Source organism: Lycium barbarum, chromosome 6 (genome assembly GCF_019175385.1).
Source record: "Lycium barbarum isolate Lr01 chromosome 6, ASM1917538v2, whole genome shotgun sequence".
Classification (NCBI taxonomy): Eukaryota; Viridiplantae; Streptophyta; class Magnoliopsida; order Solanales; family Solanaceae; genus Lycium; species Lycium barbarum.
The window spans coordinates 15,420,913-15,437,346 of NC_083342.1; the positions used below are offsets into that span (position 1 = coordinate 15,420,913).

A 16,434-nucleotide genomic window follows, 5' to 3' on the forward strand; every position below is an offset into this window, starting at 1 on the left:
ATATTTTGATAATTTCACATAGTTCAGGGATAAATTTAATCATTTTCTCTTGTGAAAATGGCCATGTTGGAAAGCTTTAGTCATTAATTTAAGGACATATTTTGACCAATATTATAATAGCAGGGGCATATTTTACCCCAACTACTAGCGGATGGTAAAGTTAAACTGTTACATAAAGTTCAATGACATATTTAGACCTTTCTCCTTAAAATATACTCTCTCGTACAAGTTGTTTGATTGTTTGACCTATTATGAAAGTTTAATAGGTTAATTGATTGTGTACATTATAAAGCAACTTAAAGAATATTAAAACAATAGTTTGAAAAAGTAGTTTGATAAAGAAACAATACAGCAAAAATTATAATTTAATTTAATAATTGAAAGAATAATTTCTTGGAAGTTACAAAAGTTGTATAAAATAATAATATCAGGCTTATAAATTTTTTTTAAAAAATCTCAAAATTGAAAGAAAAAGAAATCATATAAATCACGTAGGAGTCACAACCGACTCTTGCAACATCAATTATCATCATCATTATTATGGAAATTCCATCCGCTACGTGAAAGTAGTGGTAGTTGGTATGGAACAACCGTTGTCTGCGATAAATTCTTTCTCTATACAAGTTCTTAGCTTTCGGCTAAAATAACACTAGAAATTTGGAAGAAAAAAAAAAAATCTCACTTGATTGAGTATTCGTATCGCCAATTAGTAAGTTGGAGGTTCGAGCCGAAGTGTAAACATAGCACCACTTTCAAAATTTTCCACCAAAATGATGGTTGAAAAACAAATTTCAATTGTCAAATCCCCCCTAAACTTGAAGAAAAAAGAAGTTACAATATCTTATATAGCATACATTTTGAATTCATTGTTGTCATCAGAAAGGACTGAATCAGACCCTTCCATAGACTTACTAGCCAAAGAGTTCTTTCTCATGCTCCTCTTGTTTGATGACTCAATCCGATGCCTAATGACCCAATATAACATTACAACTATTGTTGAAGCCATTATAGTTGCTCCAAGAATTGTCACAATAACCGCCATCAGCCTATAACGCGTGCCAACAACAACAAATGATAGCGCCAAATATGCCACTGATACAAACACACATGCCGTCCACATTAGCTTGTTTATGATTGACATCAACTGCCTCTTTGCTTTGCTTTCTATCACAATCACTGTTGTTTGCACAACCACAACTGCTAGTGAGATGAATAATGCGATGGAGTCGAAGACAAAGAACACAAGGAAGCCAGGGTGGTTCGATATGTTTGCTTCTCCGATTATATGGCCTTCTGGGAGGTTATCCGGATCCATATAATATTGCCCTGGCACTTGAAATATTCCCGCAAAGGCAACCGTGGCAATGAGTACAGCTACTACAGTGGTTGAGTTGATCGCATTGTTAAGCCCCTCTCGATGCATCTTGTGAAGCCGCTTAGCAATGCCTTGTATGCGTTTTCTCGTCTGTTTTGTGTGTTTTAACTGATCGTGCACCTCGTGCTTAATGTCACTGACGGTTTGCTTTAGTTCTCTTGCAGGGTTCGTTGCCTGTGGTTTGAGGACTTTAGCACTCTGAACGCCATATTCCTTCAGGATGGCTACGGTCTCAACCTGTGACATTTTCTCAGCAGTGTCGAGAGCTGTCTCGTGTGACCTATTGATAACTTTCGTGTCTGTTTCACTCTGCCCTAGCAGCAATTTAACCATCTGCATAAGTATAAACAAGTGAGATCTCCAATATCATCAGCACTTCCTCTTCATTTTATATTATCAACAATTTGGCTCATGATATATGAAGTAACGGGTACAAGTGGCCTCGCTATTTTTTTGGAAGAATATAAGCAAGCAGAGATAAAATTAGTCTAACATGGCTATCAAAGTGAGTGACCAATGAACAAGATACATATTTTGGGGCTCTTTAGCTGAAACTAACATCAAGAGCCTATCAGTATAATCAACAAAAGAAGGCCATTTTGTCTTTTTTCAAGTGCAAGGGGTACATCAATAGTGACACACTAATGACAGAAGTAGACACGAAAAGAGTATAAAATTTTGTCTCTAAGAAAAAGGTGCTAAAAGAACAGAAATATCCTCAAATCCCTGGTTGCAAAAAGCTCAGTAGGTGTTAAAACAAATGTTTGAGGTTAAAAATGCAGGCTGGAAATATCGTACAGCCTTCGTTTTCTGTCCCGGGAGAAAATCTAGGATTCAGGGTCTCATTATTCAGGGTCTCATTCTTACATCAGTAGATAAATGACATTTCCACAAACTTCGTGCACACGTTGCATTCATAGTGACTGGTTTCTATTTCTTTCTCATTTTATTTTTCTAAAGGACTGTTTTACCATTGTAGCAATCTCAGTTCAGTCTGTACTACTCCACTATTCTCTTCCGATGTTATTTAGTCAAAGGCAGATCCAGGATTTAAAGTTTATAGGTTCCTACAAGGACCTCAGGTTAATATACAATAATGACTGGGTTCACAATCGAACATTTATATAGAACTAGTGGATTTCTTAATACAAATGTAGTGTTTGAACAGAAGTTACTGGGTTCACGTGAACTTGTAGGAATAAAGCTAGATCCGCCCCTATATGTAGCGACGCTAAATTTAACAGGATAGCAAAAGGGGAGCAGAATATTGCGCTAAACAAAGTCCTAAAGACTAACTAGAAAATGTTTTCATCTCTTGTTCAGGTAAACAACGAATACTCAGTTAACTAAAACATCAGCAGTACGGTAAGAAGTTTTAGATGAAACATACCTCAGCCCTCCCTTTCCGAGCTGCAATATGCATCGGTGTGTTTCCCTTATTGTCGACCATGTTAACTAATGAAGGATCAGCTTTAATCAGTTCCTCCACAACCTCGAGATTTTGTCCTTTGACAGCCATGTGAAGTGCGGTCTGTCCCTTATTATCCATCCGTGTTGCGATCCCCGGCTCCTTACTCAAAAGAGCCTTCAATACCTGCAAATGTCCGTTTCTTGCAGAAGAATGCAGCGCTGTTTTCCCGTTACTTTTAGCTATAGTAGCCAAACTGCTTTGTGCCTCCAAGAGAAAATTCACAACCTCTATGTGCCCTTGGTTTGCTGCTGTATGCAAAGCTGTCGTATTTGATACATCAACAGTCATCGCGAGCTCGGGATGTGCTTCCATTAGTATCTTCACCACATCTGCAACATTACCAAAATGAACAAAGCAAGTTCATACAAAATTTCATACATTAGACATCAGAAAAATGGAAAGGCTAAAATGGTGTTAGCTAGAGGCAGATGGACCTTGCATACTATAGGTTCAACTGAACTCAATCTTTTCTAGAGATTTTCCATTTGGCCTGTTGGCCTAAATTAATTACGGGGGCTAGCCAAAATATACAAAACTTATACACTGATTGTGTATATCATTTGAATATTTATGTATATTTCGTGTATATGATATGTATATTATACGTATATCTATATGTATACTTAAATTACAAAACGTATTCATTTGCTGGATATTATTCTTTTGAGCGGTCAAAAAATGTAGTTCTCCCTATTTTTCTACATGGAACATTGGTATATACTAAAAAGCTACTGAAACTTCAACAAATATTAAATTATGAATCCATAATTCAATAGACTACGAATTTCATGCGAAGAACCATAAAGTTTAAACTAAATCCACCTCTGATGCTAGCAAAAACATCGACAACTTACCCATATCTCCTTGTTTGGCAGCAATATGCAATGCATCAAATCCGTTCCTCGCTTTAATTCCAGCTGCAACAAGATCATAGTAGATGATCATCTCCCTAACAACCTCATAGTAACCATATTCAGCCGCAACATACAAGGGGGTCTCTCCAGCTGAATTTTGCTTTATCAACAACTCTGCCAATTCTTCCTCGCCTGTCTCCTCGATAGTATTTTTTATCGCGACAAGATTTCCAGCTCTAGCTGCTGAATGCAACGCACTATCGTCGCGTTTGCCTGTCAATTGTTTGGTCATCTTTTTCCGAGGAGTAGTAGGTTGAGCTGCTGGTGTCTCCATCCTGTTAAAAGTGCTCAAGAAATTCCCACAATGCTAATGTTGAACCAATATCCTCTTTTTTCTTTCCTTCAAACACTCAAATCAACAATCATATATTTCAACTATGAAAAACTTTATTTTATAATCACACATTTCTGGATGCATCAAATGCCAAAATCTTGAATTTCACTCACATTCCCTCTTCACGTTTGAGCAATTATCAATACCCTGGCAACAACACACAAAAAAAAAGTCATTAAATTTTTATTTTTTCCCTACATGAAGAAAGGCATTCTTTTTTAAATCTTTGACCTTTAATTCATGAATTCCAATACACTAGCTAGCCTGCATTAACCAAAAAATGAATATTTGCTATCTTATGTTATGTCTATTGTCTTGTTCTCATTCCTAAGTGCATTACACCATTAAAAATGCCAATTAAGATGCAGAAAAAAAAAGGATTTTGTTTTACCTTTTTGAACCTTCTGAATCTTCCACTTTTTTGCAATTTCCTGATAAAAATTCAAGAACTCCACCAAAAGAAAGCTGTTTTTTTTTTCCTATGAAAACAACACCTGTATATTGGTTATGAGAAATGGAAAAAAGGTTCTAAATGTATTAGGATCCTTAGAAATTGGCCCAAAAAAAAAATGCTAGAGACAAAGGGACATCAAAATGGCACATGCATTCAACAAACAAAATTAAAATCACCACCCTGAGTTCTTGAACAAGAAGGAAAAAAAAAAAAAAAGAACCAAAAGAATGGAACTTTTTTTTTGAAGTTGGTGGTGATGATTTAAAAATTGAGAATCACATTTAAAATATTAATGGTCTTCTTATTTTTATTATTTCTTTCAAAAATTTGAGTTGACTCAGAAGAAAAAATATACTCTCTGTGGTTGGTGAATAATTTCACTAACCATATTACCAGAAAGTCCATAACCACACACATATATATATGTGCTTTTGGGAAAGTGAAGTGTGTATCACGCGCTCTTAGAAGTCAGAAGCATTTGTGTGAGGCACCAAATAAAATATTTCTAGAATCGCAAAGTTTTCAATTTTTTCCAAAAGCTGAAAATGGTATGTTTTCAAGTAAATGAAACACTTATCTCTAGTGGTGCTTAGTTTAATTCTTTTTCTCCGAAAATATTGAGCAAATTTTTCATGAAATTGTTGTTCACCCTCAAATTTCACCCTTATAGTAACAAATGTCACCAAAATTTCAGTTTTTGCAGAATACTGGAGAACTTGTCTTTCTTAACGTTTGGTTGGAATTTGTTTTCTCAAATAGTTAAAACTAATTAGTTGCAAATCGTCTTCAAATTTTTTAAGCAAAATAAAACGAATAAAAATCTTGAATTTGTTTTCTTCAAGCTAGCTTTTATCTTGTCAAATAAGTATATATTTTTTTTAATTGATCACTGTGAAATATATATCGTATTTGGTCATCCCAACATGTCCATAGCCTTAAGCTTTGATGGTTATTTTTTATTTTATTGACTTTTCATTTAAAAAGATCATTTAGAGAAAATTTTGTTTGGTTCTGACTTCTGATGATATGATGCATTTGGCAAGCCCAGACAGGAAACCAGATATTGATTATGAATGGGAATTTGGATATACTTTAGGTATTTCGTCTAGTTGACAACTTTGACACTACTACTTTTATGAAATTGTGAAATTGATTATAATTGACGTGAGATTGAAGAGTACAACAAATGGAGCAAATAGAAGTCAGTCCAGTGCATAAAGAATCCCGCGTTAGCAGAGTCCAGGAAAGCTGTATCCCAAAAAGTGTGAGGTAGACAACCTAACCTAACGCAAGCTTTATTGTTTACGTTCATGTATGTACATTTAAACGATATTTTTCACATTATATATTTTCACTCTTATAACGCTACTCGTCGAACAAGAGTATAATTTAGGGTCAAGAGTTACTGCCTATCCAGTCAAATCAGAGTCATCATTTGCCTTGATTTGCTCGGTTAAGTACTAAGTAATATTCACCCGACACAATATCAAAACGAGAGTAACATGCTCATAACTGATACGTGGATGAACGAACAGTCATTCGCGTAAGCTAAAGATTTTTTTGGAGTCCCTAAAGCAACTGAAGAGTAATAATATACAGGAACATTTGTATTTAACCGCCCCTTTCAAACTAGGATTTTCAAAGCTAATCTATGGACTATCGGAAACAGCCTTCCTACCTCCCAAGGTAGAGGTAAGATCTGCGTACACTCTACCCTCCCCAGACCCCACCATGTGGGAATACACTGGGTATGTTGTTGTTGTATCTATGGACTATAGCCATTCAATAATCAGGCTATACAGCATTCTGAATAAATCAAGTGACAGTATCAAGTTTGCCTGCAATTCAATAAGACTAAATGGCGGCATATCTACATGCTAGCTCATATAGATTTCCATGGGAAGTTTTCTTTTGACCAATAGAATAGCATAGCATGCGATCGTACATCAACGACTACGAAAGAAACATGTATAAATCAGGCATACAAGAGATAAGGCTATAAGATCCTCAGTCAGCAAACGATGAGATTAGCTATCACTCGTGTGTTGTACCATTAACTTGTAGAGGGCAAAGCCTCCCCTGTGGCAGCCGGGCATTTTAGAAGTCATGTCCTCCAAATCACTCTGACAAAAAGAAACAGTATGAAATTAACATTTGCAAACTAAATGATGGTAAGGGCAAAACAAAAGGAACTGTTTAAAGCAATATGAACTTTTCTTTTATAAAAAATGAAGCAGAACTGTCCCTCATACTATTTTTAGCAACAACTACTTCAACAACGTATCATTGCCAAAAATAATATAAACACACCATCGAGCCAAAAATGGTTACATACAGCAGTTAAGCAAAACTTAAGAGATAAAGACAAGTTACTAGAACTATTTTAACAATTTGTAAAACGAACCATTGAAACAGCATAAAGCTGAGTTGACTCGAACCCATCCTGTGCACTAGAATATAGTTGTTGAATTTCATCTGACGGAAGATTGCATTTGATGAAGAAAAAAGCAGTTGGTCGAACATTCAATACTCTGCGGGATAAACCAATAAAGATGGGGCTGGACTGAACATAACATCAAAGATAAAGAATAAAGAAAAAGAGTTAGGTGGCTTCAACAAAATATGAGTCCTGATGCAATCTTATCTGAAAGGAAATCACAGTCCAAGTGTGCACATAAAAACATCCCCCTCAAGAGTTGCAGACAGCCATATTCATAAATAATTCACCAGTCTCCAATTGATCAACTTACAGATGCAACTTTATTTATAGCCTGTTTGGCCAAGCTTCTAAACTCAACTTATTTTGAAATGTGTTTTCCTCAAAGTGTTTTTCAAAAAATTACTTTTGGTGAGAAGCAGTTTGTGTTTGGCTAATCATTCTGAAAAGCACTTTTGAGCAACAATTAGCGTTTGGCCAAGCTTTTAAAAAGTGTTTCTAAGTGTATTTTCTCAAAAGTGTTTTTTAGAAAAGTACTTTTCGTGAGAAACTGCTTTTTTGGCTTCTCAAAAACAGTTTCTCCTACTCAAAAACGCCTTTTCTTCTCCTAAAAACTTGGACAAACACCTCAACAACAACAACAACACCATACCCAGCGTAATCCCACGAGTGGGGTACGCTGACCTTACCTCTACCTCGTGGAGGTAGAGAGGTTGTTTGACCCTCGGCTCAAGTAAAGCATATCAAAGCAATTTTTTTTTCAAAAAAATACAGAAGTGAAGAAGACGTGGCAAATAATAGGGACATCACTGCATAACATTCAGGAAAAAAGGAACAGTACCAACAGCAAACTCCTCAACTTTGAAAACAAGCACTTTTGGCCTTGGAGAAGCTTGGCCAAACAGGCTATCAGTAGCTGACAATCAATGTGTCCTTTATCATGTTATAATACTTTTGTCAAGGATATCCAGCATGTAACCCAAAAAAGGAATTTTATACATGTTGTACGGTAAGTTTGCTCAAAGGATTTCCTCTCTCTTAGTAGTAATTAGTAAGTTTGTCAAATAGCAACATTCCCTACATAATTTCCGTTGCATATAAAATAAACTTGGGATGAAAAGACCATATATATAATGTTGGCGAATTATTTAATTACAGTTTCAAGGTAAATCTTAACGTTATAGCTGAATGAAGTGAGAAATAAGAACTATGTGTTACTCAAAATACACAGCCATATTTTCCTATTTGGGCCACAAAAGGTTAAAAAAGGACGAAAACAACAAAAAATATCTATGTAAAGTTAAATGACTTCACAAGGTAAAGATTCGAATATGACAAATTGACAGCACAACAAATATGACAATTCTCAATATTCGACGATATTGTGCTATTTTGGTATAGAAAACCTAGAATGATAAACAGGTTGAGCCCTGAGATGCTTGATTAGACATTATGTTTACCCAGTGCTTCCCGCCTCCGAAAAAGGAACGGGGAAAAAATAAATAATAGAGAAGAGAGAGAAAATAAAGGTTGAAAGTATCAGTATGAGCAAAGGAAGCATTCCAGTTATGTAGTGTTACTTTCTATAACAAATTAGAAAGGGTTATACAAGAGTGGCGATTAGAGTAATACAAATCACCACTTACAAGGGTATCTGCAGGAGCTCCAACTTCTTCAACAACTTCACGGACAATGCTGTCAAACATTTCCTGAGAAACTTTGCTGTTAATCATCTGACACTGGTTCAGCTCATGCAAGCCTTCATGGGACATTATTCCGACTTCTTGGGGCTGTTAAAAGCAAAAAAAGTAATCACGTCCTGCATTGCTTATCAACTGGACATATTTGGGCAGTGAAGTAAACAAGAATCCACAGCTTAATCTTGGCACAAAGAAGAGTGCTTTGCATGAGAACAGTGACAGGTTCAACATCCCTTAGGTGATGTTCTAATTACATAACCCTAAAACAAAGCTTACAATTGCAGCAAGCAATGTCAGATAAGGTCACACAAATTTGGTTTCATTATGATCAGTTGAATTTAAAGAAATAGATAACTAATTACCAAACTTAAGATCACTCTTTAGCTAAAGGTCTAAATGGTGAACACTGTCAATTGTTAAATAACATTTTCCAAACAGAAATATGGCAACTGCTTTTGGCTGCCATAGATCACACGTTATTATTCAACATGAAAGGGTTTGAGTAGCTTGTTGGGTAACAAACATTTTGCTTCACCCATTTTTCAAAGAAAGGTAATAATATTATAAATCTTCAGCACAAAGGCTGTATACAAGTTCAAAGCCTCTATCCTCTTGAGTTACAACAGCTTGTATTTATCAGAATTTTGTTACCATTATCTCAAAGGTGTCCTTACAACACGAGATGAGATACCTCTGGGTGGCCTCCAGGAAAAACAAAATATCCAGGGAATTCTCCAACTTTATTACTTCTCTGAAGCACAAGTATTCTTCTGTCAGAAGTCTCCACAACTGCACCATTACCAAGAGGACTTGATGTGTGCTGACACTGTATACAATCATCTGCAGAAAACCAAGTCACATCTTTTAGTACAAATGAATTGTAGTCTGGTGACCAGGAAGATCAGTCAGAATCATATCCATATACTCGACGTGCCTGCTCTGTGAATTGTTATATGCAGTTCTGCATTACATAAGAAACGTGTAACATATGCCTCTTAGAATTCTTAAGACATCAAATTAGCTGCAGAGTCGCAGACCTTATGTTGGATTGTTTAAAAGAGAATAGAAAAGGAGACCGAAACACCTAAGAAGCTTGATGTTATGTTGCAGTTTGTGGTATCCATTGGAGAATATACAAGGTACACTCATTTCCAAAAGAAAGAAGCAAGTCAAAGAACGATTTATTTCATGGAAGCTTACCTTCAGACGAAACAAGAAATCTCTCCCACATAGAGCTTAAATTTGTTCCCACGAATGTCCTGAGTATAAAAATTCAAACATAAGATCATTTTATCTCTAATTCATTCTCTATTTTTGCTCTTCTTTTCAGTTAGATGCCTGGATAAAATTTGAAGTGTTGACGGAACACGGCAGGCACTCACAAGTATCACTGTTCACTCATGATTTTAACAGCACAAATAAAGAACATAACCAGTGTAAATTACACCAAAGATGTCTCATAAAGCTATTGCTGCACAAAAGTAACGGAAAAATAGAAGGTTGATACGTATGAAAACAAGTTGGCAAAGCATTTAAAGACAGTGATATCAAACTACAGATTGACCTGTCAAATACTATTAGAAAATGGAAAAGAACCCTTCCAAAAAGCAATATAAAGTAATTTTCTACTTAGATTTTCCAAATAGAGAGCATACCGAAAGATCTATGCTCTATTTTACAGTAGATGAGAGCCCTTGCAAAAAGTAGTGCCTCAATAACATAAATTAGAATCCGTGATAAAAATAAACAATTTTGAATAAGAGAACAGGTTATTTGCTATGACTACACTGAGAGTGAAGCAGAAAGCTTCTGGTAAAAACGATAGTTTTGACTTGGGATTCTGAGTGTTAATACTCAGCTCATCGCCACTATAAATATCATCATTCCGCAATACCGTTTTTCAATACCGGTGGTGCAACTCTCAACTACAAGAAAGAGTGCACTCTCAAGATCAAACCAAATTTGATGATTCATCGTCTCAACGTTCTGTTTATAAGATTGGGACAGCAAAATTAGCCTGTCCAAATTGCACTGGACCGAGTAAATCATTATAATTTTCCATCACATGCATATCAAATGAAAAAACATATACTTAAATGAAACACTAAAGGATGGCAGGAAGGAAAAGAGGAAGATAGAGAAGAACCTATAATCTGTCAGACCAAGATGAAGGGAAACATGAGACTGTTGCTTGGGATCATTCCCTACATCGAAGTTGTATCCACCATACTGTAAAATCATCAGTATATATAACATTTTTTTTTTGAGAATAATATATATATATATATATAACATTTTTTAGGAGTAAAATTCAAGGATATGCAGCTTCCCAAGCTATGCATATACCAGATTTGGGCCAATTTTGATAAAATAGAAATGACCAGCTAAACTTTCTTACAAGTAATAGAGTTGCAACTGTTGTCATCAAAGTGACAACAGTACAGCACTACACCGAATAAATTTAACCTGAGTGGATAATAGACAAAATATCTGTAATTCAGAATTAGAATTAAAAAAGAAATGCAATGACAAAAGAGTGCAGCATACCCTGAACTTTGTTCCATTGAAAAGTGATGAACTTTGTTGAACTCTTGCATCCCATATCTAACAAACCATACACAAATGAAGAAAGATTCAGAACAAATTCTGGTATTGGTACAAGTGAGTAATTATAGCTTTTTGATGTATTAGCATAACATACAGAACATGAAGAAAACTAGAGCTGATATTTGGACTTTCAATCAAGTATGATCCTACAATCAGCAAAAGTTACAGTGTCATTTGCGAAGTATTCCTTCTGCTTCATTTTACATGAAACCATTACTATTTGGAAGTCAAACATTTTTCCTTGACTATGACTTTTTCAAATGTTTTCTAAACATGTTTAATCATATGATTGTAATTTATAGTACTTTACGTCTAACTTTAACTCGAAAAACACAAGGAATCAATGTCCAATTTCATATTGACAAGTAGCATTAGCCTCATGCTCCTTTGTCCTGCTATTCCTTCTTTTTGGGACAAAATAAGCAGTATTAATTGATGAAGTCCACTCATGGATGAATACCGCATTCTGTTCCAAATTGCCCTGGATAAGAACTCTTCCATTGCCCAGAACAGAAGTGGCAAGAAGGTTTGTAGAAGATTCGGAAGTGGAAAGTCTGATGGATATGCTAGCTAATGGAGAGGTAAAACATTGATGAGAGCCTACCTGACACTCTTAGTTGGGGAAACAAGAACATTTCACAGTGAAAGAATGCAAAAAACAGATCTATACTCAGAATCAGGCAATTGACTCTTGGGGTTGGAATCTTATATAGAAGATCAAACTTCCTACTACGGTTATATGCTTCAACTGGATTGCCCTTAATGAAGCATGCCTAACACATGATAACCTCAACAGAAGAGGCTTTCAGCTGGTCAGCATATGTCATTTGTGCAAGGAAAACCTAGAGACTATCAGCCACTTGTTCCTGCATTTCCCCGTGGCCACTGACCGATGTAACATGTTCTATTGGTTCTTTTTTTAATCTTGAATGGGTCATCTCACAGCATATGAGAAAGACAAACATAAGTTGGAGTCTACGGAGAGTAGACAAGGCCATCAAGAAAATTTAGTTGATGATCCCTGCAGTTGTTTTTTGGTGTTCCGTGTTCTGAAGCCTTTGCTCAGATTTTAAGCTTGGCTGACATTTGATTTGTGGAGCAGGACTAAATCAGAGAGAAAGTTTGCTCTCTTGTTTTTTGATTGGTTTACTGTAGGCTGTGGTAGATGTAACCTTGATTTTTTTATTTTATTTTTTAATTTCGAGCAGTTTTATGAAGAGCTGGTGCAGGGGACAAATTCAAAATTCGGACAGGGAGAATTATCAGAAAAACCTGTAAACAAAAAGACTCTTTTCAAATATTCTGATTCTTCTAGCAGCGATGATGATGACGATGATGATGAAGATGAGGACAACGTTAGTGATGAGAACCAGACCAAGGAGGAGACTGCAAAAGTTGAGCAACATGAGGAGAAAACTGATGATGAGGTTGGCAGCTTAAAAGCTGGTAAATCCGAGCCTGAAAACAAGGATAACATCTCTACCGATGAACAAATACAAGGAAATACTGAGAATAAAGAGGAGCTAGTCGAGACAACTCATGAACAGAAAGATATTGACGTTGGGGAGCCACCTGCAAAGAAACAATGTGTTGAAAGAGAAGCACCAGAAACTGGAAATATTGCATCTGGTAAGACAGAGGAGAAATCTATTGATAAACTAATAGAAGCTGAGCTTGCTGAGTTGGGAGACAAAAGCAAGGTAAGTGGATATACTTTTTTCTTAGTGTTACAAGTAAGCTATAACTTTAATTCCTATGCTATGTAAGTGTACAACTTGTGGCTATTTAGTTTTTTATGTATGTATCTCTGTTGCACATCTTCTGGTCATCCTTGGTAGAGTGGTAGTTTTGTATTAGATGTTTGTTAGGGCCATTTCAGTTTGAGCACAATGGGATGCAATGCCTGTATAGTCTCTCACTGAAAGGGGATGGGATTTTTTTCCTCTCCTTTGGTTTTGTGGTTGACATAGTCCTATTTACTGTCTGAGCCAGTTAAAATAGTGTTGGTTCAATATAGTTCTTCCTACTTGTCTCTAGAACTTTTTTTTTGTTTGTAATATGTTGCTTTCCTGCAAACAGAGGCGTTTTAGCTACCTAGACTCAGGTTGCAACGGTGTTGTGTTTGTTCACATGAGCAAGAAAGATGGAGATCCTAACCCTAAGGAAATCGTTCAACATATGATGTCTTCGCTTGCCTCAACAAAGAGACATGTATCAAGGTTCGTTTATCTGCTTAATTTTTATTCATAGAGCTCTAAAGTATATTTACCATTGGAGTTTATGTCATATAGATTCTAAATATGGGATATGCCAGATGCCATGTAGTTTACTTTGTTTAATATCTCTTACTCAAGAGTGTCATAGCCTTCAACAGGTTCATATTGAGAGTGTTACCAGCTGAAGTAACATGTTATGCATCAGAGGAGGAAATTGGAAAAGCAATAACGCCTCTCATTACAAAATACCTACCTGCTGGAAGTGACACTCCGAAGAAGGTCATATTCATACTTCCTGGACCATTGTTTTCTCTGTGAAGGCTCTTCTCTTGGCATGTGGTTGAAACTCTATCTAATGTTTGACATGTAAACCTGGAAAATGGAAATTATATTGAAACTTTACATATTACTGCCTTTGTGGATGTGTTATGCACTTAATTGATCCAGCATATTTCAGCTACATGATGGCCACTATTCTTTAGATACTGGAGTTTTGTTTCAATGTTTTTTCATGAAATATAATTCTCTGTAACTTCTGTTGGCTCAAGTGTCAGAGATGTGAAAATAGGATGGAAATATGTGGTGCGCATTTATGTTGCAGTTAACTCGTTATTTTTGGCAGGGTGAATCAAGTTTTTAGCCTAATTAATTTTCTCTCACAGTTTGCAGTGCTTTATGAAGCCCGAGCAAATACTGGAATCAATAAGATGAAAATCATTGATACTGTGGCTAAAGCTGTTCCTTCACCTCACAAAGTTGATCTTTGCTGTCTTATTTTATTTTGAGCCAAGGGTCTATCGAGAGCAGCCTCTCTAGGCGTAAGGTCTGCGTATATCCTACCCTCTCCAGACCCCACTTGTGGGATTACACTGGATAGGTTGTTGTTGTTGTTGCATTCATCTGACTCGCATTTTCAATATTCCTAACTTTTACCAAGTATCCTAGCTTCAATTAAAACTACTCCCTTAGTTTCAATTTGTTTGTCTTAGTTTGACTCGACATAGAATAAAGAAGACTTTTGAATCTTGTGGTCTTAAAATAAAAGATGTGTGTAAAGTACCAAAATGCCCTTTAGATCTTGCGGTCTTAAATATGTTAAGTAGGATGCTGGGTGTAAGGAGTTATACTAGATATAGAAAGTGACATTCTATTTGAAATAGAATAAAAAGGAAAGTAAGACAAACAAGTTGAAACGGAGGGAGTACTTATTTTGTTCCAAAACGAAGGAATGAGAGGATTCAAAGGAGCAAGACTCAACATGTCTGATTTTTTGTGTGAATTAAAACTTTTACCTTATGCGAACTTCATCAATTAATCTTTTTTATGAAGGTATTTCATTAGAAAGGCATCAAGGGGATGCATAGTTAGAAAAATAGGAACTACCAAAGTACAAAGGAGAATATGCTTGTCCCTTTACAATGTGTCAATCTAAAACTAGGGAGCTAACAAAGTCCAAAATTTTTGTCAGTGCTTATTACAGGGGTTAACTTAGTCCGGCAAAAAATGTTAAGCAAACATTTAGATTTGAGAGAGTGATTTAGAGTTAAGAGTGTATCAAAACATCTTTGATTCCTTTCATTCCATAGCAAGATACAAAACAAATGCAGCAACCAATAGTAATACACGTTGAAGAATACAAAACTGCGCGATAACTAAATATTACTACTAAAAATAAGAAACCATGCGATAACTAAATAGCACTACTAAAATAAGAAACTACACGACAACTAAATAATACTCCCTCCGTCTCAATTTTAAGTGTCTTACTTTCCTTTTCGGTCTGTCCTAAAAAGAGTGCCTCCTTCTATATTTAGTAAGTTGACAATTCTAACATCCTACATGACAAGTATAAAACCACAAGATTCAAAGGACAGTTTACTACATTATAAACATCTTTAATTCAATAGTCACTTTTATTTCTTTTAACTCCGTAACTAGTCAAACTAAGATACTTAAATTGGGACGGATGGAGTACTACTAAAATGTGACATTCTTTTTGGGACAGACTAAAAAATGAAAAAAGTAACACATAAACAGGTACAGAAGGAGTACTACTATAAATAAGAAACTACGCGATATCTAAATAATACTTGAAAAGATGTGGTAAAAGAAATAGAACTGTAACATAACCTTGGAAATGGAGTGCTCCAGAGTAGGATCAAGATGTGGAATCCTATCATATGTTTTGTCAAAAACAACTGACATCTATTCAACAAGACCACATTTCAGATCACAAAAATGAACTTATTAAAATATGTACAATAATAGAGTAAACAGTAAGTAACCTGTGAAGGAGATAAACCAGAAGGACATGAGAGCAACAGCTTAAATTCTTGACCATCGTCGTAGCTGATTTTATCCTCCATTTCTTATTTCCAATTGAAAAGATACACACAGTGGAAACATTCGATTGATCAAATTACAGTGAAATTGTATGAGAAGATTGATGTGAGTCATTTTTTGCTTTTGCCCTTATTTTGTTCATTGTTAATATTTACCCCTCAAAGAAAACTACTTTTTCACAATTCACGTCATAATACTCCCTCCGGTTAAAAAAAAAAAAAGCGGCCACTTAGCCATTTGCATTACTAATTTGGTGCTGCAATTAAAAAAAGTATTCACTTAGCCATTTGTAAATCTTTTAAAAATTATTAATTCCTAGACAAAAATAGATAATTTGACTAAACTCCCCTAATTACACTGGAATTTCATTACCTAACACTTAATAAGGATAATTTTGGAAGAATAAGATTAATCGTTTCTTGATTTGGTAAGTAGACACCCTTTCTGAACCAAAAAAAAAAGGTAAATGGATACTCTCTTTTATACGAGGGAGTAACTCCTAGACAGAATAGGTAATTTGACTAAACTACCGTTAATTAAATAGGTATTGGGAGTTGATCACTTAGCATTTAATGAGAGCAAA

At 35.5% G+C, this 16,434-nt stretch overlaps 2 protein-coding genes across 9 annotated transcripts; both read right to left on the minus strand.

Annotated features, from left to right (window-relative positions):
- Positions 1-567: 567 nt before the first annotated feature.
- LOC132599590 (ankyrin repeat-containing protein At5g02620-like) lies at positions 568-5,225 on the minus strand. The gene is made up of 4 exons (XM_060312913.1): positions 4,486-5,225; positions 3,701-4,241; positions 2,766-3,175; positions 568-1,708 (listed from the first exon to the last, which is right to left on the minus strand). The coding sequence occupies exons 2-4, from the start codon at positions 4,032-4,034 to the stop codon at positions 842-844; spliced, it is 1,611 nt and encodes a 536-aa protein (XP_060168896.1). The 5' UTR covers positions 4,035-4,241; positions 4,486-5,225; the 3' UTR covers positions 568-841.
- A 1,074-nt stretch (positions 5,226-6,299) lies between these two features.
- LOC132600855 (nudix hydrolase 9) lies at positions 6,300-16,013 on the minus strand. 8 transcript variants are annotated; one of them, XR_009567331.1, is made up of 11 exons: positions 15,794-16,013; positions 15,639-15,713; positions 13,762-13,880; positions 12,565-12,750; positions 11,233-11,289; positions 10,832-10,889; positions 9,886-9,944; positions 9,377-9,525; positions 8,632-8,775; positions 6,953-7,079; positions 6,300-6,671 (listed from the first exon to the last, which is right to left on the minus strand). XR_009567331.1 is itself a non-coding variant. In XM_060314273.1 (11 exons), the coding sequence occupies exons 1-11, from the start codon at positions 15,847-15,849 to the stop codon at positions 6,576-6,578; spliced, it is 1,158 nt and encodes a 385-aa protein (XP_060170256.1). In that variant the 5' UTR covers positions 15,850-16,003; the 3' UTR covers positions 6,300-6,575. The 8 variants fall into 8 exon arrangements, 6 of the variants coding, with proteins under 6 accessions (XP_060170256.1, XP_060170257.1, XP_060170258.1 ...); XR_009567330.1 differs by having other exon boundaries at positions 6,953-7,106; positions 15,794-16,012; XM_060314273.1 differs by having other exon boundaries at positions 6,953-7,111; positions 15,794-16,003.
- Positions 16,014-16,434: the final 421 nt, after the last annotated feature.